Source organism: Chiloscyllium punctatum, chromosome 3 (genome assembly GCF_047496795.1).
Source record: "Chiloscyllium punctatum isolate Juve2018m chromosome 3, sChiPun1.3, whole genome shotgun sequence".
Lineage (NCBI taxonomy): Eukaryota > Metazoa > Chordata > Chondrichthyes > Orectolobiformes > Hemiscylliidae > Chiloscyllium > Chiloscyllium punctatum.
The window spans coordinates 10,549,576-10,574,870 of NC_092741.1; the positions used below are offsets into that span (position 1 = coordinate 10,549,576).

Sequence of the window (25,295 nt, forward strand, 5' to 3'; positions counted from 1 at the left end):
CCTATCCCAGGCTGTGCACTCAGAGCATGCGCAGATCAACCGGCAAAGGTCTTCTAGGACATCTTCACCCTTTCCCTGCAGTAGGCCACTGTCCCTGCCTGTTTCAAGAGGGCCAACATCATCCCTGTGTCTAAGGAGGCTCATGCAGCATGTCTCAATGACCGTGCCCCTAACTTCGGTGGTCATGAAGTGCTTTGAAAGGCTGGTCATGACATTAATCAACTCCAGCCTCCCCACCACTCTTGACCCACTCCAATTTGCCTATTGGAGCAACAAATCCACATCAGATGCCAGATCACTTTCCCTTCACTCCTCCCTAGAACATCTTGACACCAAGAACAGCGATGTAAGAATCCTACTCATTGAAGACAGTTCAGCCTTCAACACTATTATTCCCTTGAGACTGATTACTAAACTTAGTGATGTCAGACTAAGCCCTACTCTCTGCAACTGGATCCTCAGTTTCCTGACCCACAGGCCACAATCAGTGAAGAATGCGGACAATATTTCATCCTCACGAACACTCAACACTGATGACACCACCGTAGTCAGTCAAATCTCAAATGACAATCACAAAGGCGAACCTCCCATCTACAGAATCCATCTACCAGGTCCGCTGTCCAGGAAAGGCCCCAACATTTTTAAAGATTCATACCACCTTGGCAATGTTTTGCTACAACCTCTAAGGAAGCCTGAACATACATCAGCCATTTTCAAAACAGTTTCTACCCTACTGTTGTTAGAATACTGAATGGACTCACAAACTCTTAGCATTCACCTGTGCTTTTGTTTACCTATTATTTACTATCTATGCTACTTAACTCTGTGATCTGCCTGTATCACTCGCAAGACAAAGCTTTTAACTGTGCCTCGGTACATGTGACAATTAATTCAATTCAATTCAATTCAATACATACTATCCCATTTAAGGAACAGAGTTTGTAACGTTGGCTGTTCCAAAATATTAGTTACATTCAATTCTGCCTAGACTGCTGCAATTTTTTCAATGCATCACTCAAAATGAACAGGAGTTCAAAGGTGAAAAATGTGTTGCTGGAAAAGCGCAGCAGGTCAGGCAGCATCCAAGGAGCAAGAGAATTCTAAAGAAGGGCTTATGCCCGAAACGTCGATTCTCCTGCTCCTTGGATGCTGCCTGACCTGCTGCGCTTTTCCAGCAACACATTTTTCAGCTCTGATCTCCAGCATCTGCAGTCCTCACTTTCTCCTAGGAGTTCAAAGGTGACAGCCAATGAGAATAGAAGTGAGAGAGTACAAAGGAAAGAGAAACTGGGCTGTTAAAGGTAACTGAACCATCTGGTTCTGTGCAGTTGGGGCTCAGGAAGGTCTTTGAGCAGGTGGGTAATAGGATATTTCCACATGTGGCTCAGTGAAAATGAAAGGGGCACTGTTTTACTATTGTGGTTGCCTTTTTAGGACTGAGACAAGATTTTGTTTTCCCCTGAGTGTTGTACAACTTTGCAGCTTACAGCATCAGTAGGTGGTGGGGGTGTTGTCATTGAAGATGGAAATTACCACAGAGGTGAATAGATTCTTGAGAGGCTAGGGAGGTTATCAGGGGTAGATGGGAATGTGGAATTCTAAACACAAAAGGATGAGCCATGGTTTTATTTGTGATACAGCAGAGATCTAATGGTCTACTTTGCTCCTGTTTCCTACATTTATCATCAGAAACACCTCATGTAGTTAATCCGCAATCTCCTATTCATAAGGGAATACAAGCCGAGTCTGTTCCATCTGTCCTTCATTTACGGAAGCGTTTTAGCCAGAGGTGATGTCTCCTTACCCGTATAGCCTCAGGGTTTTTGCTTTGAGACAGGATATCCAGCAGTTCACTGTTGCTAAGGAAATAAAAACGTGGGAAAGCGAGTCTTTTGGCTTCCAAGTAATCCTGAAACAATAGCACATCGGATCAATTTCATTTAATTCATCTAAACATGCACATTCACAGCAGAGACTCTGACAGAAACATTGAATGAACAGCACAGGAGGAGGAATTTCACAATTGGTCAGCCATTCAATTATTCCCACTCCCACTGCTCTTTCCTCACAGCCTTTCCGAGCATTCATCAAACTCCTTTTTGAAAGGTCACATTGGAATCTGCTGCCATTCCTATTTCAGGCAGTACATTTCAGTCTGGAACAACTTGCCAGAAATCAATGGGGCAGATTTTCTGTGGAGTAACTTGTTTCCTGCAGATTGCCATTTTGCCCTGGTCTTTTTTAAAAACAAAGCCAGAGAGCTCCACACTTCTGACAGGAGACTTCCATCATAGCTCATTCTGATAAGTGTAAGATTGGACTGACAGGTGGGATAAGGTGCCAAGTGGGTAGAGGGAGATGTCAAATGGATAAAGTCAATGGATGTCAAAGGGGAGATGTCAAATGACCAAGTAGAAAGGGTAACAAGTGGGTATGATGCCAAGTGAGTAGCATGTAGAATTAGAATTAGAATTAGGTTTTATTGTCACATGTACTCAAATACAGGGATACATGAGTACAGTGATGGGCGTACATAACCATAATTTTCAGCAACATCTTAGGTACAAAGAGGCCAAGATACAAAATCACAGAAATAAATTACAAGAATTAAGAACTAAAATTAAAAGTTCATCATGACAGCCTTTCGAAATCAGGAAAAAAGAAAGACAAAAAAACAAAAGCAGACAGAGAGATGAGTCCGTGCTGTCCCTCACCTCGAGTCCAGGAGTCCGTGCTGTCCATCACCTCGAGGCTGGGAGTCCGTACTGTCCCTCACCTCGAGTCCAGGAGTCCGTGCTGTCCCTCACCTCGAGGCTGGGAGTCCGTACTGTCCCTCACCTCGAGGTCAGGAGTCCGTGCTGTCCCTCACCTCGAGGCTGGGAGTCCGTACTGTCCCTCACCTCGAGGCCGGGAGTCCGTGCTGTCCCTCACCTCGAGGCCGGGAGTCCGTACTGTCCCTCACCTCGAGTCCAAGAGTCCGTACTGTCCCTCACCTCGGGTCCGGGAGTCCGTGCTGTCCCTCACCTCGAGGCCGGGAGTCCGTACTGTCCCTCACCTCGAGTCCAGGAGTCCGTACTGTCCCTCACCTCGAGTCCAGGAGTCCGTGCTGTCCCTCACCTCGAGTCCAGGAGTCCGTGCTGTCCCTCACCTCGAGGCCGGGAGTCCGTGCTGTCCCTCACCTCGAGGCCAGGAGTCCGTGCTGTCCCTCACTTCGAGGCCGGGAGTCCGTGCTGTCCCTCACCTCGAGGCCGGGAGTCCGTGCTGTCCCTCACCTCGAGTCCAGGAGTCCGTGCTGTCCCTCACCTTGAGGCCGGGAGTCCGTACTGTCCCTCACCTCGAGGCCGGGAGTCCGTGCTGTCCCTCACCTCGAGGCCGGGAGTCCGTGCTGTCCCTCACCTCGAGGCCGGGAGTCCGTACTGTCCCTCACCTCGAGTCCAGGAGTCCGTGCTGTCCCTCACTTCGAGGCCGGGAGTCCGTGCTGTCCCTCACCTCGAGTCCAGGAGTCCGTGCTGTCCTTCACCTCGAGGCTGGGAGTCCGTACTGTCCCTCACCTCGAGTCCAGGAGTCCGTACTGTCCCTCACCTCGAGTCCAGGAGTCCGTGCTGTCCCTCACTTCGAGGCCGGGAGTCCGTGCTGTCCCTCACCTCGAGTCCAGGAGTCCGTGCTGTCCTTCACCTCGAGGCTGGGAGTCCGTACTGTCCCTCACCTCGAGGCCGGGAGTCCGTACTGTCCCTCACCTCGAGGCTGGGAGTCCGTGCTGTCCCTCACCTCGAGGCCGGGAGTCCGTACTGTCCCTCACCTCGAGGCCGGGAGACCGTGCTGTCCCTCACCTCGAGGCCGGGAGTCTGTACTGTCCCTCACCTTGAGGCCTGGAGTCCGTACTGTCCCTCACCTCGAGGCCGGGAGTCCGTACTGTCCCTCACCTCGAGGCTGGGAGTCCGTACTGGCCCTCGCCTTGAGGCCGGGAGTCCGTACTGTCCCTCACCTCGAGTCCAGGAGTCCGTGCTGTCCCTCACCTCGAGGCCGGGGGTCCGTACTGTCCCTCACCTCGAGGCCGGGAGTCCGTGCTGTCCCTCACCTCGAGGTTGGGAGTCCGTGCTGTCCCTCACCTCGAGGTTGAGAATCCATGCTGTCCCTCACCTCGAGGCCAGGAGTCCGTGCTGTCCCTCACCTCGAGTCCGGGAGTCCGTGCTGTCCCTCACCTCGAGTCCAGGAGCCCGTGCTGTCCCTCACCTCGAGTCCAGGAGTCCGTGCTGTCCCTCACCTCGAGGCTGGGAGTCCGTGCTGTCCCTCACCTCGAGGCCGGGAGACCGTACTGTCCCTCACCTCGAGGCCGGGAGTCCTTACTGTCCCTCACCTCGAGGCCGGGAGTCCGTACTGTCACTCACCTCGAGGCCGGGAGTCCGTACTGTCCCTCACCTCGAGGCCGGGAGTCCGTACTGTCCCTCGCCTCGAGGCCAGGAGTCCGTGCTGTCCCTCACTTCGAGTCCGGGAGTCCGTGCTGTCCCTCACTTCGAGTCCGGGAGTCCGTGCTGTCCCTCACCTCGAGGCCGGGAGTCCGTACTGTCCCTCACCTCGAGTCCAGGAGTCCGTGCTGTCACTCACCTCGAGGCTGGGAGTCCGTGCTGTCCCTCACCTCGAGGCCGGGAGTCCGTACTGTCCCTCACCTCGAGTCCAGGAGTCCGTGCTGTCCCTCACCTCGAGGTTGGGAGTCCGTGCTGTCCCTCACCTCGAGGTTGAGAATCCGTGCTGTCCCTCACCTCGAGGCCAGGAGTCCGTGCTGTCCCTCACCTCGAGTCCGGGAGTCCGTGCTGTCCCTCACCTCGAGTCCAGGAGTCTGTGCTGTCCCTCACCTCGAGGCCGGGAGTCCGTACTGTCCCTCACCTCGAGGCCGGGAGTCCGTACTGTCCCTCACCTCGAGTCCAGGAGTCCGTGCTGTCCCTCACCTCGAGGCTGGGAGTCCGTGCTGTCCCTCACCTCGAGGCCGGGAGACCGTACTGTCCCTCACCTCGAGGCCGGGAGTCCTTACTGTCCCTCACCTCGAGGCCGGGAGTCCGTACTGTCACTCACCTCGAGGCCGGGAGTCAGTACTGTCCCTCACCTCGAGGCCGGGAGTCCGTACTGTCCCTCGCCTCGAGGCCAGGAGTCCGTGCTGTCCCTCACTTCGAGTCCGGGAGTCCGTGCTGTCCCTCACCTCGAGTCCAGGAGTCCGTGCTGTCCCTCACCTCGAGGCTGGGAGTCCGTACTGTCCCTCACCTCGAGGCTGGGAGTCCGTGCTGTCCCTCACCTCGAGGCCGGGAGTCCGTACTGTCCCTCACCTCCAGGCCGGGAGTCCGTACTGTCCCTCGCCTCGAGGCCAGGAGCCCGTGCTGTCCCTCACCTTGAGTCCGGGCGACCGTGCTGTCCCTCACCTCGAGGCCGGGAGACCGTACTTTCCCTCACCTCGAGTCCAGGAGTCCGTGCTTTCCCTCGCCTCGAGGCTGGGAGTCCGTACTGTCCCTCACCTCGAGGCCAGGAGTCCGTGCTGTCCCTCACCTCGAGGCCGGGGGTCCGTACTGTCCCTCACCTCGAGGCCAGGAGACCGTACTGTCCCTCACCTCGAGGCCGGGAGTCCGTACTGTCCCTCACCTCGAGTTCAGGAGTCCGTACTGTCCCTCACCTCGAGGCTGGGAGTCAGTGCTGTCCCTCACCTCGAGGCCGGGAGACCGTACTGTCCCTCACCTCGAGTCCGGGAGTCCGTACTGTCCCTCACCTTGAGTCCAGGAGTCCGTGCTGTCCCTCACCTCGAGGCTGGGAGTCGGTACTGTCCCTCACCTCGAGGCTGGGAGTCGGTGCTGTCCCTCACCTCGAGGCTGGGAGTCGGTGCTGTCCCTCACCTTGAGGCCAGGAGTCCGTACTGTCCCTCACCTCGAGGCCTGGAGTCCGTACTGTCCCTCACCTCGAGTCCAGGAGTCCGTACTGTCCTTCACCTCGAGGCCGGGAGTCCATGCTGTCCCTCACCTCGAGTCCAGGAGTACGTACTGTCCCTCACCTCGAGTCCAGGAGTCCGTGCTGTCCCTCACCTCGAGGCCGGGAGTCCGTGCTGTACCTCACCTCGAGGCCAGGAGTCCGTGCTGTCCCTCACCTCGAGGCCGGGAGTCCGTGCTGTCCCTCACCTCGAGGCCAGGAGTCCGTGCTGTCCCTCACCTCGAGGCCGGGAATCCGTACTGTCCCTCACCTCGAGGCCGGGATTCCGTACTGTCCCTCACCTCGAGGCCGGGAGACCGTACTGTCCCTCACCTCGAGGCCGGGAGTTCGTGCTGTCCCTCGCCTCGAGGCCGGGAGTCCGTGCTGTCCCTCACCTCGAGGCCGGGAGTCCGTGCTGTCCCTCACCTCGAGGCCAGGAGTCCGTGCTGTCCCTCACCTCGAGGCCGGGAGTCCGTGCTGTCCCTCAGCTCGAGGCCGGGATTCCGTACTGTCCCTCACCTCGAGTCCAGGAGTCCGTACTGTCCCTCACCTCGGGTCCGGGAGTCCGTGCTGTCCCTCACCTCGAGGCCGGGAGTCCGTACTGTCCCTCACCTCGAGTCCAGGAGTCCGTACTGTCCCTCACCTCGAGTCCAGGAGTCCGTGCTGTCCCTCACCTCGAGTCCAGGAGTCCGTGCTGTCCCTCACCTCGAGGCCGGGAGTCCGTGCTGTCCCTCACCTCGAGGCCGGGAGTCCGTACTGTCCCTCACCTCGAGGCCGGGAGTCCGTGCTGTCCCTCACCTCGAGGCCGGGAGTCCGTGCTGTCCCTCACCTCGAGGCCGGGAGTCCGTACTGTCCCTCACCTCGAGTCCAGGAGTCCGTGCTGTCCCTCACCTCGAGGCCGGGGGTCCGTACTGTCCCTCACCTCGAGGCCGGGAGTCCGTGCTGTCCCTCACCTCGAGGTTGGGAGTCCGTGCTGTCCCTCACCTCGAGGTTGAGAATCCGTGCTGTCCCTCACCTCGAGGCCAGGAGTCCGTGCTGTCCCTCACCTCGAGTCCGGGAGTCCGTGCTGTCCCTCACCTCGAGTCCAGGAGTCCGTGCTGTCCCTCACCTCGAGGCTGGGAGTCCGTGCTGTCCCTCACCTCGAGGCCGGGAGTCCGTACTGTCCCTCACCTCGAGGCCGGGAGTCCGTACTGTCCCTCACCTCGAGTCCAGGAGTCCGTGCTGTCCCTCACCTCGAGGCTGGGAGTCCGTGCTGTCCCTCACCTCGAGGCCGGGAGACCGTACTGTCCCTCACCTCGAGGCCGGGAGTCCTGACTGTCCCTCACCTCGAGGCCGGGAGTCCGTACTGTCCCTCACCTCGAGGCCGGGAGTCCGTACTGTCCCTCACCTCGAGGCCAGGAGTCCGTGCTGTCCCTCACTTCGAGTCCGGGAGTCCGTGCTGTCCCTCACCTCGAGGCCGGGAGTCCGTACTGTCCCTCACCTCGAGTCCAGGAGTCCGTGCTGTCCCTCACCTCGAGGCCGGGAGTCCGTGCTGTCCCTCACCTCGAGGTCAGGAGTCCGTGCTGTCCCTCACTTCGAGGCCGGGAGTCCGTGCTGTCCCTCACCTCGAGGCCGGGAGTCCGTGCTGTCCCTCACCTCGAGTCCAGGAGTCCGTGCTGTCCCTCACCTTGAGGCCGGGAGTCCGTACTGTCCCTCACCTCGAGGCCGGGAGTCCGTGCTGTCCCTCACCTCGAGGCCGGGAGTCCGTGCTGTCCCTCACCTCGAGGCCGGGAGTCCGTACTGTCCCTCACCTCGAGTCCAGGAGTCCGTGCTGTCCCTCACTTCGAGGCCGGGAGTCCGTGCTGTCCCTCACCTCGAGTCCAGGAGTCCGTGCTGTCCTTCACCTCGAGGCTGGGAGTCCGTACTGTCCCTCACCTCGAGTCCAGGAGTCCGTACTGTCCCTCACCTCGAGTCCAGGAGTCCGTGCTGTCCCTCACTTCGAGGCCGGGAGTCCGTGCTGTCCCTCACCTCGAGTCCAGGAGTCCGTGCTGTCCTTCACCTCGAGGCTGGGAGTCCGTACTGTCCCTCACCTCGAGGCCGGGAGTCCGTACTGTCCCTCACCTCGAGGCTGGGAGTCCGTGCTGTCCCTCACCTCGAGGCCGGGAGTCCGTACTGTCCCTCACCTCGAGGCCGGGAGACCGTGCTGTCCCTCACCTCGAGGCCGGGAGTCTGTACTGTCCCTCACCTCGAGGCCTGGAGTCCGTGCTGTCCCTCACCTCGAGGCCGGGATTCTGTACTGTCCCTCACCTCGAGTCCGGGAGTCCGTACTGTCCCTCACCTCGAGGCTGGGAGTCCGTACTGGCCCTCGCCTTGAGGCCGGGAGTCCGTACTGTCCCTCACCTCGAGTCCAGGAGTCCGTGCTGTCCCTCACCTCGAGGCCGGGGGTCCGTACTGTCCCTCACCTCGAGGCCGGGAGTCCGTGCTGTCCCTCACCTCGAGGTTGGGAGTCCGTGCTGTCCCTCACCTCGAGGTTGAGAATCCGTGCTGTCCCTCACCTCGAGGCCAGGAGTCCGTGCTGTCCCTCACCTCGAGTCCGGGAGTCCGTGCTGTCCCTCACCTCGAGTCCAGGAGTCCGTGCTGTCCCTCACCTCGAGGCTGGGAGTCCGTGCTGTCCCTCACCTCGAGGCCGGGAGTCCGTACTGTCCCTCACCTCGAGGCCGGGAGTCCGTACTGTCCCTCACCTCGAGTCCAGGAGTCCGTGCTGTCCCTCACCTCGAGGCTGGGAGTCCGTGCTGTCCCTCACCTCGAGGCCGGGAGACCGTACTGTCCCTCACCTCGAGGCCGGGAGTCCTTACTGTCCCTCACCTCGAGGCCGGGAGTCCGTACTGTCACTCACCTCGAGGCCGGGAGTCCGTACTGTCCCTCACCTCGAGGCCGGGAGTCCGTACTGTCCCTCGCCTCGAGGCCAGGAGTCCGTGCTGTCCCTCACTTCGAGTCCGGGAGTCCGTGCTGTCCCTCACCTCGAGTCCAGGAGTCCGTGCTGTCCCTCACCTCGAGGCTGGGAGTCCGTGCTGTCCCTCACCTCGAGGCCGGGAGTCCGTACTGTCCCTCACCTCCAGGCCGGGAGTCCGTACTGTCCCTCGCCTCGAGGCCAGGAGCCCGTGCTGTCCCTCACCTTGAGGCCGGGCGACCGTGCTGTCCCTCACCTCGAGGCCGGGAGACCGTACTTTCCCTCACCTCGAGTCCAGGAGTCCGTGCTGTCCCTCGCCTCGAGGCTGGGAGTCCGTACTGTCCCTCACCTCGAGGCCAGGAGTCCGTGCTGTCCCTCACCTCGAGGCCGGGGGTCCGTACTGTCCCTCACCTCGAGGCCGGGAGTCCTGACTGTCCCTCACCTCGAGGCCGGGAGTCCGTACTGTCCCTCACCTCGAGGCCGGGAGTCCGTACTGTCCCTCACCTCGAGGCCAGGAGTCCGTGCTGTCCCTCACTTCGAGTCCAGGAGTCCGTGCTGTCCCTCACCTCGAGGCTGGGAGTCCGTGCTGTCCCTCACCTCGAGTCCAGGAGTCCGTGCTGTCCCTCACCTCGAGGCTGGGAGTCCGTGCTGTCCCTCACCTCGAGGCCGGGAGACCGTACTGTCCCTCACCTCGAGGCCGGGAGTCCTGACTGTCCCTCACCTCGAGGCCGGGAGTCCGTACTGTCCCTCACGTCGAGGCCGGGAGTCCGTACTGTCCCTCACCTCGAGGCCAGGAGTCCGTGCTGTCCCTCACCTCGAGTCCGGGAGTCCGTGCTGTCCCTCACCTCGAGTCCAGGAGTCCGTGCTGTCCCTCACCTCGAGGCTGGGAGTCCGTGCTGTCACTCACCTCGAGGCCGGGAGTCCGTACTGTCCCTCACCTCCAGGCCGGGAGTCCGTACTGTCCCTCGCCTCGAGGCCAGGAGCCCGTGCTGTCCCTCACCTTGAGGCCGGGCGACCGTGCTGTCCCTCACCTCGAGGCCGGGAGACCGTACTTTCCCTCACCTCGAGTCCAGGAGTCCGTGCTGTCCCTCGCCTCGAGGCTGGGAGTCCGTACTGTCCCTCACCTCGAGGCCAGGAGTCCGTGCTGTCCCTCACCTCGAGGCCGGGGGTCCGTACTGTCCCTCACCTCGAGGCCGGGAGTTCGTGCTGTCCCTCGCCTCGAGGCCGGGAGTCCGTGCTGTCCCTCACCTCGAGGCCGGGAGTCCGTGCTGTCCCTCACCTCGAGGCCGGGAGACCGTACTGTCCCTCACCTCGAGGCCGGGAGTCCGTACTGTCCCTCACCTTGAGTCCAGGAGTCCGTGCTGTCCCTCACCTCGAGGCTGGGAGTCGGTACTGTCCCTCACCTCGAGGCTGGGAGTCGGTGCTGTCCCTCACCTCGAGGCTGGGAGTCGGTGCTGTCCCTCACCTTGAGGCCAGGAGTCCGTACTGTCCCTCACCTCGAGGCCTGGAGTCCGTACTGTCCCTCACCTCGAGTCCAGGAGTCCGTACTGTCCTTCACCTCGAGGCCGGGAGTCCATGCTGTCCCTCACCTCGAGTCCAGGAGTCCGTACTGTCCCTCACCTCGAGTCCAGGAGTCCGTGCTGTCCCTCACCTCGAGGCCGGGAGTCCGTGCTGTACCTCACCTCGAGGCCAGGAGTCCGTGCTGTCCCTCACCTCGAGGCCGGGAGTCCGTACTGTCCCTCACCTCGAGGCCAGGAGTCCGTGCTGTCCCTCACCTCGAGGCCAGGAGTCCGTGCTGTCCCTCACCTCGAGGCCGGGAATCCGTACTGTCCCTCACCTCGAGGCCGGGATTCCGTACTGTCCCTCACCTCGAGGCCGGGAGACCGTACTGTCCCTCACCTCGAGGCCGGGAGTTCGTGCTGTCCCTCGCCTCGAGGCCGGGAGTCCGTGCTGTCCCTCACCTCGAGGCCGGGAGTCCGTGCTGTCCCTCACCTCGAGGCCGGGAGTCCGTGCTGTCCCTCACCTCGAGGCCGGGATTCCGTACCGTCCCTCACCTCGAGTCCAGGAGTCCGTACTGTCCCTCACCTCGGGTCCGGGAGTCCGTGCTGTCCCTCACCTCGAGGCCGGGAGTCCGTACTGTCCCTCACCTCGAGTCCAGGAGTCCGTACTGTCCCTCACCTCGAGTCCAGGAGTCCGTGCTGTCCCTCACCTCGAGTCCAGGAGTCCGTGCTGTCCCTCACCTCGAGGCCGGGAGTCCGTGCTGTCCCTCACTTCGAGGCCGGGAGTCCGTGCTGTCCCTCACCTCGAGTCCAGGAGTCCGTGCTGTCCCTCACCTCGAGGCCGGGATTCCGTACTGTCCCTCACCTCGAGGCCGGGAGTCCGTAGTGTCCCTCACCTCGAGGCCGGGAGTCCGTGCTGTCCCTCACCTCGAGGCCGGGAGTCCGTGCTGTCCCTCACCTCGAGGCCGGGAGTCCGTACTGTCCCTCACCTCGAGTCCAGGAGTCCGTGCTGTCCCTCACCTCGAGGTTGGGAGTCCGTGCTGTCCCTCACCTCGAGGTTGAGAATCCGTGCTGTCCCTCACCTCGAGGCCAGGAGTCCGTGCTGTCCCTCACCTCGAGTCCGGGAGTCCGTGCTGTCCCTCACCTCGAGTCCAGGAGCCCGTGCTGTCCCTCACCTCGAGGCTGGGAGTCCGTGCTGTCCCTCACCTCGAGGCCGGGAGTCCGTACTGTCCCTCACCTCGAGGCCGGGAGTCCGTACTGTCCCTCACCTCGAGTCCAGGAGTCCGTGCTGTCCCTCACCTCGAGGCTGGGAGTCCGTGCTGTCCCTCACCTCGAGGCCGGGAGACCGTACTGTCCCTCACCTCGAGGCCGGGAGTCCTGACTGTCCCTCACCTCGAGGCCGGGAGTCCGTACTGTCCCTCACCTCGAGGCCGGGAGTCCGTACTGTCCCTCACCTCGAGGCCAGGAGTCCGTGCTGTCCCTCACTTCGAGTCCGGGAGTCCGTGCTGTCCCTCACCTCGAGTCCAGGAGTCCGTGCTGTCCCTCACCTCGAGGCTGGGAGTCCGTGCTGTCCCTCACCTCGAGGCCGGGAGTCCGTACTGTCCCTCACCTCCAGGCCGGGAGTCCGTACTGTCCCTCGCCTCGAGGCCAGGAGCCCGTGCTGTCCCTCGCCTCGAGGCCAGGAGCCCGTGCTGTCCCTCACCTTGAGGCCGGGCGACCGTGCTGTCCCTCACCTCGAGGCCGGGAGACCGTACTTTCCCTCACCTCGAGTCCAGGAGTCCGTGCTGTCCCTCGCCTCGAGGCTGGGAGTCCGTACTGTCCCTCACCTCGAGGCCAGGAGTCCGTGCTGTCCCTCACCTCGAGGCCGGGGGTCCGTACTGTCCCTCACCTCGAGGCCAGGAGACCGTACTGTCCCTCACCTCGAGGCCGGGAGTCCGTACTGTCCCTCACCTCGAGTCCAGGAGTCCGTACTGTCCCTCACCTCGAGGCTGGGAGTCAGTGCTGTCCCTCACCTCGAGGCCGGGAGACCGTACTGTCCCTCACCTCGAGGCCGGGAGTCCGTACTGTCCCTCACCTTGAGTCCAGGAGTCCGTGCTGTCCCTCACCTCGAGGCTGGGAGTCGGTACTGTCCCTCACCTCGAGGCTGGGAGTCGGTGCTGTCCCTCACCTCGAGGCTGGGAGTCGGTGCTGTCCCTCACCTTGAGGCCAGGAGTCCGTACTGTCCCTCACCTCGAGGCCTGGAGTCCGTACTGTCCCTCACCTCGAGTCCAGGAGTCCGTACTGTCCTTCACCTCGAGGCCGGGAGTCCATGCTGTCCCTCACCTCGAGTCCAGGAGTCCGTACTGTCCCTCACCTCGAGTCCAGGAGTCCGTGCTGTCCCTCACCTCGAGGCCGGGAGTCCGTGCTGTCCCTCACCTCGAGGCCGGGAGTCCGTACTGTCCCTCACCTCGAGTCCAGGAGTCCGTGCTGTCCCTCACCTCGAGGCCGGGGGTCCGTACTGTCCCTCACCTCGAGGCCGGGAGTCCGTGCTGTCCCTCACCTCGAGGTTGGGAGTCCGTGCTGTCCCTCACCTCGAGGTTGAGAATCCGTGCTGTCCCTCACCTCGAGGCCAGGAGTCCGTGCTGTCCCTCACCACGAGTCCGGGAGTCCGTGCTGTCCCTCACCTCGAGTCCAGGAGCCCGTGCTGTCCCTCACCTCGAGGCTGGGAGTCCGTGCTGTCCCTCACCTCGAGGCCGGGAGTCCGTACTGTCCCTCACCTCGAGGCCGGGAGTCCGTACTGTCCCTCACCTCGAGTCCAGGAGTCCGTGCTGTCCCTCACCTCGAGGCTGGGAGTCCGTGCTGTCCCTCACCTCGAGGCCGGGAGACCGTACTGTCCCTCACCTCGAGGCCGGGAGTCCTGACTGTCCCTCACCTCGAGGCCGGGAGTCCGTACTGTCCCTCACCTCGAGGCCGGGAGTCCGTACTGTCCCTCACTTCGAGTCCAGGAGTCCGTGCTGTCCCTCACCTCGAGGCTGGGAGTCCGTGCTGTCCCTCACCTCGAGTCCAGGAGTCCGTGCTGTCCCTCACCTCGAGGCTGGGAGTCCGTGCTGTCCCTCACCTCGAGGCCGGGAGACCGTACTGTCCCTCACCTCGAGGCCGGGAGTCCTGACTGTCCCTCACCTCGAGGCCGGGAGTCCGTACTGTCCCTCACGTCGAGGCCGGGAGTCCGTACTGTCCCTCACCTCGAGGCCAGGAGTCCGTGCTGTCCCTCACCTCGAGTCCAGGAGTCCGTGCTGTCCCTCACCTCGAGGCTGGGAGTCCGTGCTGTCCCTCACCTCGAGGCCGGGAGTCCGTACTGTCCCTCACCTCCAGGCCGGGAGTCCGTACTGTCCCTCGCCTCGAGGCCAGGAGCCCGTGCTGTCCCTCGCCTCGTGGCCAGGAGCCCGTGCTGTCCCTCGCCTCGAGGCCAGGAGTCCGTGCTGTCCCTCACCTCGAGGCCGGGAGACCGTACTTTCCCTCACCTCGAGTCCAGGAGTCCGTGCTGTCCCTCGCCTCGAGGCTGGGAGTCAGTGCTGTCCCTCACCTCGAGGCCGGGAGACCGTACTGTCCCTCACCTCGAGGCCGGGAGTCCGTACTGTCCCTCACCTTGAGTCCAGGAGTCCGTGCTGTCCCTCACCTCGAGGCTGGGAGTCGGTACTGTCCCTCACCTCGAGGCTGGGAGTCGGTGCTGTCCCTCACCTCGAGGCTGGGAGTCGGTGCTGTCCCTCACCTTGAGGCCAGGAGTCCGTACTGTCCCTCACCTCGAGGCCTGGAGTCCGTACTGTCCCTCACCTCGAGTCCAGGAGTCCGTACTGTCCTTCACCTCGAGGCCGGGAGTCCATGCTGTCCCTCACCTCGAGTCCAGGAGTCCGTACTGTCCCTCACCTCGAGTCCAGGAGTCCGTGCTGTCCCTCACCTCGAGGCCGGGAGTCCGTGCTGTACCTCACCTCGAGGCCAGGAGTCCGTGCTGTCCCTCACCTCGAGGCCGGGAGTCCGTGCTGTCCCTCACCTCGAGGCCAGGAGTCCGTGCTGTCCCTCACCTCGAGGCCGGGAGTCCGTACTGTCCCTCACCTTGAGGCCGGGATTCCGTACTGTCCCTCACCTCGAGGCCGGGAGACCGTACTGTCCCTCACCTCGAGGCTGGGCGTTCGTGCTGTCCCTCGCCTCGAGGCCGGGAGTCCGTGCTGTCCCTCACCTCGAGGCCGGGAGTCCGTGCTGTCCCTCACCTCGAGGCCGGGAGTCCGTACTGTCCCTCACCTCGAGGCCAGGAGTCCGTGCTGTCCCTCACCTCGAGGCCGGGAGTCCGTGCTGTCCCTCACCTCGAGGCCGGGATTCCGTACTGTCCCTCACCTCGAGTCCATGAGTCCGTACTGTCCCTCACCTCGAGTCCAGGAGTCCGTACTGTCCCTCACCTCGAGTCCAGGAGTCCGTGCTGTCCCTCACCTCGAGGCCGGGAGTCCGTACTGTCCCTCACCTCGAGGCCGGGAGTCCGTGCTGTCCCTCACCTCGAGGCCGGGAGTCCGTGCTGTCCCTCACCTCGAGGCCGGGAGTCCGTACTGTCCCTCACCTCGAGTCCAGGAGTCCGTGCTGTCCCTCACTTCGAGGCCGGGAGTCCGTGCTGTCCCTCACCTCGAGTCCAGGAGTCCGTGCTGTCCTTCACCTCGAGGCTGGGAGTCCGTACTGTCCCTCACCTCGAGTCCAGGAGTCCGTACTGTCCCTCACCTCGAGTCCAGGAGTCCGTGCTGTCCCTCACTTCGAGGCCGGGAGTCCGTGCTGTCCCTCACCTCGAGTCCAGGAGTCCATGCTGTCCTTCACCTCGAGGCTGGGAGTCCGTGCTGTCCCTCACCTCGAGGCCGGGAGACCGTACTGTCCCTCACCTCGAGGCCGGGAGTCCGTACTGTCCCTCACCTCGAGTCCAGGAGTCCGTGCTGTCCCTCACCTTGAGTCCAGGAGTCCGTGCTGTCCCTCACCTCGAGGCTGGGAGTCCATACTGTCCCTCACCTCGAGTCCAGGAGTCCGTGCTGTCCCTCACCTCAAGGCCGGGAGTCCGTGCTGTCCTTCACCTCGAGGCCAGGAGTCCGTGCTGTCCCTCACTTCGAGTCCAGGAGTCCGTACTGTCCCTCACCTCGAGGCCGGGAGACCGTACTGTCCCTCACCTCGAGGCCGGGATTCCGTACTGTCCCTCACCTCGAGGCCGGGAGACCGTGCTGTCCCTCACCTCGAGGCCGGGAGTCTGTACTGTCCCTCACCTCGAGGCCGGGAGTCCGTGCTGTCCCTCACCTCGAGGCTGGGATTCTGTACTGTCCCTCACCTCGAGTCCGGGAGTCCGTACTGTCCCTCACCTCGAGGCCGGGATTCTGTACTGTCCCTCACCTCGAGTCCGGGAGTCCGTACTGTCCCTCACCTCGAGGCTGGGAGTCCGTATTGTCCCTCGCCTTGAGGCCGGGAGTCCGTACTGTCCCTTACCTCGAGTCCAGGAGTCCGTGCTGTCCCTCACCTCGAGGCCGGGGGTCCGTACTGTCCCTCACCTCGAGGCCGGGAGTCCGTGCTGTCCCTCACCTCGAGGTTGGGAGTCCGTGCTGTCCCTCACCTCGAGGTTGAGAATCCGTGCTGTCCCTCACCTCGAGGCCAGGAGTCCGTGCTGTCCCTCACCTCGAGTCCAGGAGTCCGTGCTGTCCCTCACCTCGAATCCAGGAGTCCGTGCTGTCCCTCACCTCGAGGCCGGGAGTCCGTACTGTCCCTCACCTCGAGGCCGGGAGTCCGTACTGTCCCTCACCTCGAGTCCAGGAGTCCGTGCTGTCCCTCACCTCGAGGCTGGGAGTCCGTGCTGTCCCTCACCTCGAGGCCGGGAGACCGTACTGTCCCTCACCTCGAGGCCGGGAGTCCGTACTGTCCCTCGCCTCGAGGCCAGGAGTCCGTGCTGTCCCTCACTTCGAGTCCGGGAGTCCGTGCTGTCCCTCACCTCGAGTCCAGGAGTCCGTGCTGTCCCTCACCTCGAGGCTGGGAGTCCGTGCTGTCCCTCACCTCGAGGCTGGGAGTCCGTGCTGTCCCTCACCTCGAGGCCGGGAGTCCGTACTGTCCCTCACCTTGAGGCCAGGAGCCCGTGCTGTCCCTCACCTTGAGGCCGGGCGACCGTGCTGTCCCTCACCTCGAGGCCGGGAGACCGTACTTTCCCTCACCTCGAGTCCAGGAGTCCGTGCTGTCCCTCGCCTCGAGGCTGGGAGTCCGTACTGTCCCTCACCTCAAGGCCAGGAGTCCGTGCTGTCCCTCACCTCGAGGCCGGGAGACCGTACTGTCCCTCACCTCGAGGCCGGGAGTCCGTACTGTCCCTCACCTCGAGTCCAGGAGTCCGTACTGTCCCTCACCTCGAGGCTGGGAGTCAGTGCTGTCCCTCACCTCGAGGCCGGGAGTCCGTAATGTCCCTCACCTCGAGTCCAGGAGTCCGTACTGTCCCTCACCTCGAGGATGGGAGTCCGTACTGTCCCTCACCTCGAGGCCGGGAGACCGTACTGTCCCTCACCTCGAGGCCGGGAGTCCGTACTGTCCCTCACCTCGAGTCCAGGAGTCCGTACTGTCCCTCACCTCGAGGTTGGGAGTCAGTGCTGTCCCTCACCTCGAGGCCGGGAGACCGTACTGTCCCTCACCTCGAGGCCGGGAGTCCGTACTGTCCCTCACCTTGAGTCCAGGAGTCCGTGCTGTCCCTCACCTCGAGGCTGGGAGTCGGTACTGTCCCTCACCTCGAGGCTGGGAGTCGGTGCTGTCCCTCACCTTGAGGCCAGGAGTCGGTGCTGTCCCTCACCTCGAGGATGGGAGTCCGTACTGTCCCTCACCTCGAGGCCTGGAGTCCGTACTGTCCCTCACCTCGAGTCCAGGAGTCCGTACTGTCCTTCACCTCGAGGCCGGGAGTCCATGCTGTCCCTCACCTCGAGTCCAGGAGTCCGTACTGTCCCTCACCTCGAGGCCTGGAGTCCGTACTGTCCCTCACCTCGAGTCCAGGAGTCCGTACTGTCCTTCACCTCGAGGCCGGGAGTCCATGCTGTCCCTCACCTCGAGTCCAGGAGTCCGTGCTGTCCCTCACCTCGAGGCCGGGAGTCCGTGCTGTACCTCACCTCGAGGCCAGGAGTCCGTGCTGTCCCTCACCTCGAGGCCGGGAGTCCGTGCTGTCCCTCACCTCGAGGCCAGGAGTCCGTGCTGTCCCTCACCTCGAGGCCGGGAGTCCGTGCTGTCCCTCACCTTGAGGCCGGGAGTCCGTACTGTCCCTCACCTCGAGGCCGGGAGTCCGTACTGTCCCTCACCTCGGGTCCGGGAGTCCATGCTGTCCCTCACCTCGAGGCTGGGAGTTCGTGCTGTCCCTCTCCTCGAGGCTGGGAGTCCGTGCTGTCCCTCACCTCGAGGCTGGGAGTCCGTGCTGTCCCTCGCCTCGAGGCCGGGAGTCCGTGCTGTCCCTCACCTCGAGGCCGGGAGTCCGTGCTGTCCCTCGCCTCGAGGCCGGGAGTCCGTGCTGTCCCTCGCCTCGAGGCCGGGAGTTCGTGCTGTCCCTCTCCTCGAGGACGGGAGTCCGTGCTGTCCCTCACCTCGAGGCCGGGAGTCCGTACTGTCCCTCACCTCGAGGCCGGGAGTCCGTGCTGTCCCTCACCTCGAGGCTGGGAGTCTGTACTGTCCCTCACCTCGAGGCCGGGAGTCCGTGCTGTCCCTCACCTCGAGGCCGGGAGTCCGTGCTGTCCCTCGCCTCGAGGCCGGGAGTTCGTGCTGTCCCTCTCCTCGAGGACGGGAGTCCGTGCTGTCCCTCACCTCGAGGCCGGGAGTCCGTACTGTCCCTCACCTCGAGGCCGGGAGTCCCTGCTGTCCCTCACCTCGAGGCTGGGAGTCCGTACTGTCCCTCACCTCGAGGCCGGGAGTCCGTGCTGTCCCTCACCTCGAGGCCGGGAGTCCGTCTGTCCCTCACCTCGAGGCTGGGAGTCTGTACTGTCCCTCACCTCGAGGCCGGGAGTCCCTGCTGTCTCTCACCTCGAGGCCGGGTGACCGTGCTCAGTCTCACCTTGAGACTGGAAGTTGGCACCATTTTGATAGAGGGTGCGCTTCCCGGTAAAAAGCTAGTCAGGATGCAAGAATTGCTATCTTGCATCCTGACCCCTGGGTAAGGATCCAGGATAGATCTGGGTGGGTGGGATGTCTCAGGTCTGACAGGGATTGGGGAGTGTGGGTATCATGGTAAAGGAGCACTGGGGTGTTACATGCAGTGTTGGTTGGGAGCTGCCCGGTCCAGAGCAGGGATGTTGTGGGTAGACTGGGGAGTCCGTTCAGGGTCTGGGGATGTACCTGGTCTGGAGGAATTGTACTTGGCGGTGTGTGCTAAGTATGGGTTTTTGTTGAACAGTTACCCAGGAATTAAACTATGTGTTTAATGGTCTAACTTTTCGTGGATAATTATTATCGTAATTTCATCTTACTTTAAATCTCTAATTTAAATGCAGGTTTTGCAGGGTGTAAGGCATAGACAAATTGCCCAGCAGGGTCTTAAATTCCTGGCAGTTCCTTTCGAATCTGGTACAATTGAGATTCTGCACATGGCCATCAGAAACCAACTGAGTTTAACTCATGCACACTTTTTCATGTTTCTCCACCTCGCTCCGTCAAAAGGAGGTTATCTGCTCATTTATGTCTTGGCTGCCTCTGGGAGCCTGAGGTTGCTGGTCAAGTAGAAACTGAGAGAATTTAAGCTCCAGAGACAACTTTAAATCTCATCATATAGCAGCTACAGAAATGAAATTTCACTAATGAATAAAAGTGGAATAAAAGTCAAGTTTCATTAATAGCGATTGTGATCCGACCAGGCTGTTATAAAACCCACATGCCTTATTAATGGAAGAAATCTGTTATTCTCCCGACACTGGCCTCCATGTAACTCCAATGTGAACTTTAAATAGCTTTGTAAACCACTAAGCTGGAGGAGGCTCATCAACACCTTCTCTATGGAGAATTAGGGGTGGGAAACAAATCATAGTCACAAAAATTGATCAAAATAAAGCTTGTTTGCAGTGTGCATATTGGCAGCTGGTATTTCATATCTTACAGAAGTGACTACACTTGAAAAGAGGGCACTGAATCAAGTCCTTTACTTCGGGAGTATTACCTCAAGACATTTCAGTATCTTTTCCAAGTTGGCATTGGTGGTCTGTAAAAGCTCAAGGACCCCTGATGCGGTGGTTGTCTTCATAATATTCGAGTTATTCTGAATTCTAATGATCATCTCATTCCATGCAGCATCAATGTGGCCAAACAGTTTGGTTTCTGTAGCCAGTTGCCTGTAATAACACAGTATCATGTATGTTAAGTGCACATGTGCATTTGTGTCAGCAAAGTGTTCAGTACCACTGTTAGTTTTTGGTTCATCAAACTCTACGTGGACAAAAACAAATGGGACACAATCAATATCTAACTTAGATTGTGAACTTTATTCCCAAAGTAAAACAGTGAGTGATTGGAAGCCAGACATACTGAGATTTAATCACCCAATATAAATGAAATTGGGAATGATATTTGCACTTTCTCTGTTAAGTTCGTTAATGACAACTTTGCCTTTTCCTGGCAACTTGTCACAGTTGCTAGCAAAGACATGACTGACTTGTATGCGAAGCATTCGAGATTTCATTAATGTATAGTCTGAGGGACTAGAAACATGTTGACACAAAATGAATGCCTGAACAATTTCAGAAACAGAAGTGCAAGATGACAATGAACTTTCAGGAAATGAACAGTCTGGCAGAGACGACAGGATTGATTCTTACCTTTGAATATCAGGAGCTTGGAAAATGGGAGTCAGGTACAGCCAGTTCCGCTGACAGGTCATCAGTTCTTCCAATGTATGTGCCATAATATTAAGTTTTCGGTCCCATTCATTCACCTCTTTCTGCACAAAGGATTTTTTTTTAAATTCAGGCTTGTCTACACTTACTACCAAAATATCTTACTGACACAGGTCTACAAAGAATAAATGTGTGACATTCCACACTCAGGATGAGAACAGGCCATCAAATCAATCTCACTGGTGTCATGACCAGTTCTTCATACTCTTTGCTCTCCCAGCTCATAGGAGAGCCAAAATGGAAACACCATCCCGACGTCTGTTTCCAGCATCTAACCACACTGAGGGATTGGTGGCTTGTTCCCAGGGAATGTGTCATGGCTTTTTCATGGACATGCATTACTAGACACTTTCATTCAAAGCACTGTACCTTGATTGGTTCCACATAACGTGAACCCTTAATGGTGGAAATGGTGATTAAACTGTCCTCCAGCTGAGCGACAATCTCCTCCGTTGACCCAATGATTAATACAGTGTAAGTGTCCACCTGATGAGTCACCAGCTTGAAGCTGGTGTGTTTCCAAAGGCTGCTGACCTTCTCCAGCATGTCTTTGAGAGTGGCTTCATTACTAGCTAGAGCAGAGATGTTAACAATTGCTTCCTTTCGCTGGAATATCTGGAAAGAGGTTTGAAAGTAAGAAAAGGTTTGCAAACTCATTCAGATACTCACATCTTAAACTCAGTACTTTTCAAAAATGCTCAAAATCTGGCAGTCAAAATATGATCAGTGTAGGGGATTGCAAACTGAAAATATTTCACGGGGACTTGGAAACTGAACTTATTTGTAATATGATTATAGTACACAGGGAGCTGTAGACAGAAGGTAATTTGGCAGGCTAATATAATGTCGGCCCTTATTTCAGGGGGGTTGGAGTATAAGACCAGGTAAGGCTAACTGCAACTGTACAAGATGCTGGGGAGATCAAAGCTGGAGTACCATGAGCAACTTAATTTAAGAAAAAAATAATTTCATTAGAAGCATTTCAGAGAAGGTTCACTAGGATGAAAACCAAAAGAACGGCAGATGCCATAAATCAGAAACAAAAACAGAAATTGCTGGAAAAGCTCAGCAGGTCTGACAGCATCTGTGGAGAGAAATCAGAGTTTTGGGTCAAGTGACAGTTCTGAGGAAGGGAGATGTAGACTGAACGTAGTACACAGGGAGCTGTAGACTGAACACTTTATACAGGGACATGCCAAATTAATATATCATACAGGGAGTTATGGACAATAAATTACAGAGGGAGTTGCAAAAACGACATACCCAACATGGTGTTGTTGAATAAATATATTACACAAGGAGTTGTGTGATCTGAACCTGGTACGTGCACAGGAATCTATCCAACTCAGTCTTGCACATACTCAGGAAGTGAACTTCCACAGCCTTCTGCAGCAGAGAGTTCCAAAGATTTACTATTCTCTGAATGAATACATTCCTCCTCATCTCAGTCCAAAACTGAGACAGCTGTCTCACAGAGTAGTCAAGTAATAGTCTGACATAATCATACCTTACAGACAATGTCCCAGGCACAACCACCACCTTCCCTGGATATGTCCTGTCCCACTGGCAACAGATCCAGCACAGGTAGCAGCACAGTGGGATACTGTCAGGACAGAGTTGCTCTGGGAGTCCTCAACATTGACTCAAGACTCCATGAAGTCTGAGGGCTTCAGGTTAAACATGGCCAAGGAAACGTCCTGCTGATTCCTATGTACTGTTCTGCCTTAGCTCCGTGTTGACAAACACATAGAGGAAGCACTGAGAATGGCAAAGGCACAGAATGTCCTCTGGGTGGGGGATTTCTGGCTCAGCAGCAGCACTACTGATTGAGCTGGCCAGGTCCTCGGTCTGCAGCGGGTGGTGAGGGAACCAATACGGGAGAATCTGCCAGCTGCAGATGCATCTGTCCATGACAGTATTGGTAAGTGTGACCACCGCACAGTCCTTGTGGAGACAAAGTCCCACCTTCACATTAAGAATACCCCCCACATCGTGTTATGTAGCATTATCACTGTGCTAAATGGAACAGACTTCAAATAGATCTAAAAACTCAAGACTGGGCATCTATGACGCACTGTGGGCCATCAAAAGCAGCACAATCTGTAACCTCATGGCCCGGCAATATGCCCCCCGCAACCATTACCATCAAGCCAGGGGATCAACCTTGGCTTCATGGAGAGTGCAGAAGGGCATGCTGGGAGCGGCACCAGGCAGACCTGAAAAAGAGATGTCAACCTGATGAAGTCACTCACCATCCTGACTTGGGAAATATATTGCCGTTCCTTCAGTGTTGCTGGGTCAAAATCCCAGAATTCCGTCCCCATGGTTATTGTGCGTCAACCCACAGCCGATGTACTCCAGTGGTTCAGGAAAGCAATTCATCACCACCTTCTCATGGGCAACCAGTGACAGGCAATAAATGCTGGCCACCCAGTAAAGCCCACATCCCACAAATGAATTTTAAAAAACCCTTAAACATTTAGGAAACTTTAAGGATAAAATTTCTAGACTGTTTGGATGGAGCTTATTATAGCCATTCAATGTGAAAATTATCCAGATGGCAGGATGGAAGAATGTAGTTGCTGGCACATTGTCATGACTTTGACGAAGGAAAATGGAGGTGTTCAGTAGTGGAAGAAATGGACTGAGATGGACTCTAGCATTGAATGTTTGCATGCTTAGGTTTAGTAGGAGAAAGTGAGGACTGCAGATGCTGGAAATCAGAGCTTAAAAATGTGTTGCCGGAAAAGCGCAGCAGGTCAGGCAGCATCAAAGGAGCAAGAGATCGACGTTTCGGGCATAAGCCCTTCTTCAGGAATGAGGAGGGTGTGCCAAGCAGGCTAAGATAGAAGGTAGGGAGGAGGGACTTGGGGGAGGGGTGTTGGGAATGCGATAGGTGGAAGGAGGTTAAGGTGAGAATGATGGGCCGGAGAGGGGATAGGGGGGCGGAGAGGTCGGGAAGAAGATTGCAAGACAAGAAGGCAGTGCTGAGTCTGAGGGTTGGGACTGAGAAAAGTGGGGGGAAGGGAAATGAGAAAGCTGGAGAAATCTGTATTCATCCCTTGTGGTTGGAGGGTTCCTAGGCGGAAGATGAGGCGCTCTTCCTCCAGGCATCGTGTTGCTATGGTCTGGCGATGGAGAAGGCCAAGGACATGCATGTCCTTGGCGGAATGGGAGGGGGAATTAGAGTGTTCAGCCACGGGGCGGTTGGGTTGGCTGGTGCGGGTGTCCCAGAGGTGTTCTCTGAAACGTTCCGCAAGTAGGCGGCCTGTCTCCCCAATGTATAGGAGGCCACATCGGGTGCAGCGGATGCAGTAAATGGTGTGTGTGGAGGTGCAGGTGAATTTCTGATGGATATGCAAGGATCCCTTGGGGCCTTGGAGGGAAGTGAGGGGGGAGGTGTGGGCGCAAGTTTTGCATTTCTTGCGGTTATAGGGGAAGGTGCCACGAGTGGAGGTTGGGTTGGTGGGGAGTGTGGATCTGACGAGGGAGTCACAGAGGGAGTGGTCTTTCTGGAACGCTGATAGGAGTGGGGAGGGAAATATATCCTTGGTGGTGCGGTCTGTTTGGAGCTGGCGGAAATGACGAAGGATGATACGATGTATCTAGAGGTTGGTGGGGTGGTAGGTGAGGACCAGTGGGGTTCTGTCCTGGTGGCAAATCGAGGGGCGGGGTTCAAGGGCAGAGAAGTGGGAAGTGGAGGAGATGTGGTGGAGGGCATCGACAACCACGTCTGAGGGGAAATTGCGGTCTTTGAAGAAGGAGGCCATCTGGGTTGTTCGGTATTGGACTTGGTCCTCCTGGGAGGAGATGCGGCGAAGGCGAAGGAATTGGGAATATGGGATCTGTCTCTCTTCCGTCACTCTTGGCTTCTGATGTAAAGTCCCATGTATTTGTGAATCTCTCTGTGTCAGCACCAAACACATTTTCACACCATTCAGCAGTACATCCTGACTGCAGTCTGCAGAGCAAAGCTACCACACCATCAGGAAGCAGGGGCCAGAGTGATATGTACACATGGCATTGGGTCATCATGACATCTTTGTCCCTCCTATTCAACATCCCTGATGTTTAGCTCCCTCAGTGTATAAAGGCTAGCTGTAAAGAGTGTCCAGCAGTGGCTGGAGCAGGGAGGTGTAACATTCAGAGAGGGTCGATGCTGCAGGATGGCCAGGAAATCAATAAGCTGTGACTCTGTGTGCTGAATACTACAAGGTTCTGTGACCAATCTTCTCTCCTTTAAAAACCCCATGTCCAGTGTTTGCTGCAACCCCGCTCTCACCCTGCTGGAATCTCTTACCCTGCCCATTGTGTATTTTTAATTTCCAGCACAACAGAAACTCACAAGGAATGCTCCTTTGCCTATGCCTTCCCACCTCAGCTGAATGTATTGACATGCCCCAAAAAAATACACATCCCCTTCCACTAGCCCATCCCGCTAATTCCATAGGCTGCTCACTTCTCCAAGACCCAGTGTAACCAGGGCCTATACCTGACCAGCTTTCAGCATCTGATGAATGGGGTGACTCCATCTCTCAGCCCAGGTGGAGCAGGCCTTACCCTCAGCTTAGTGAGGTTGTCCAGAGTGAGGTTTCTGTCCTTGATTGATCGACCAATGGTGTATTCAATGGCTTCCCAATGCTGTGATTCCAGGTAGGGGTTCCTCAATGCCACAATGACTGGGAGTGTCTCTTTAAAGTCAAAGAGAGCCTGTTTCTGAAGAGGAACGATATCATTCGCTGGCAATCCTAAAGGAGTTTACAAAATCCCCTCATTAATAAAATGCAATGAGAGCAATAAAAAAATGAAATACTCACTGTGGAACAAACTGCTGCTGGAAGTACTGGCAAAGGGAAACAGGCTATGAACAACAGGACAACAACATTGACAGCAACGGGTCATTCATAGCCATTCATTGTTCCTTCAGTGTCAATGAGTCAAAATCCTCAAATTCCCTCCCTAAGGGCATTGACGAATAATTTATTTATTGCCACTTACCTTTTACAGTGGATAATGCAATAAAATACCATGAACAGT

At 58.3% G+C, this 25,295-nt stretch overlaps 1 protein-coding gene across 1 annotated transcript in view; it reads right to left on the reverse strand.

The window, feature by feature from the left end:
- LOC140453932 (dynein axonemal heavy chain 6-like) overlaps positions 1–25,295 on the reverse strand; it is a 306,453-nt gene that overhangs the window by 39,251 nt on the left and 241,907 nt on the right. The window contains exons 18-22 of the mRNA XM_072548792.1: positions 24,819–25,006; positions 20,628–20,873; positions 20,181–20,302; positions 19,526–19,697; positions 1,805–1,909 (exon numbers count right to left, since the gene is read on the reverse strand). Coding sequence (XP_072404893.1) covers positions 1,805–1,909; positions 19,526–19,697; positions 20,181–20,302; positions 20,628–20,873; positions 24,819–25,006 — 833 coding nt within the window. The remainder of the gene's footprint in view (positions 1–1,804; positions 1,910–19,525; positions 19,698–20,180; positions 20,303–20,627; positions 20,874–24,818; positions 25,007–25,295) is intronic.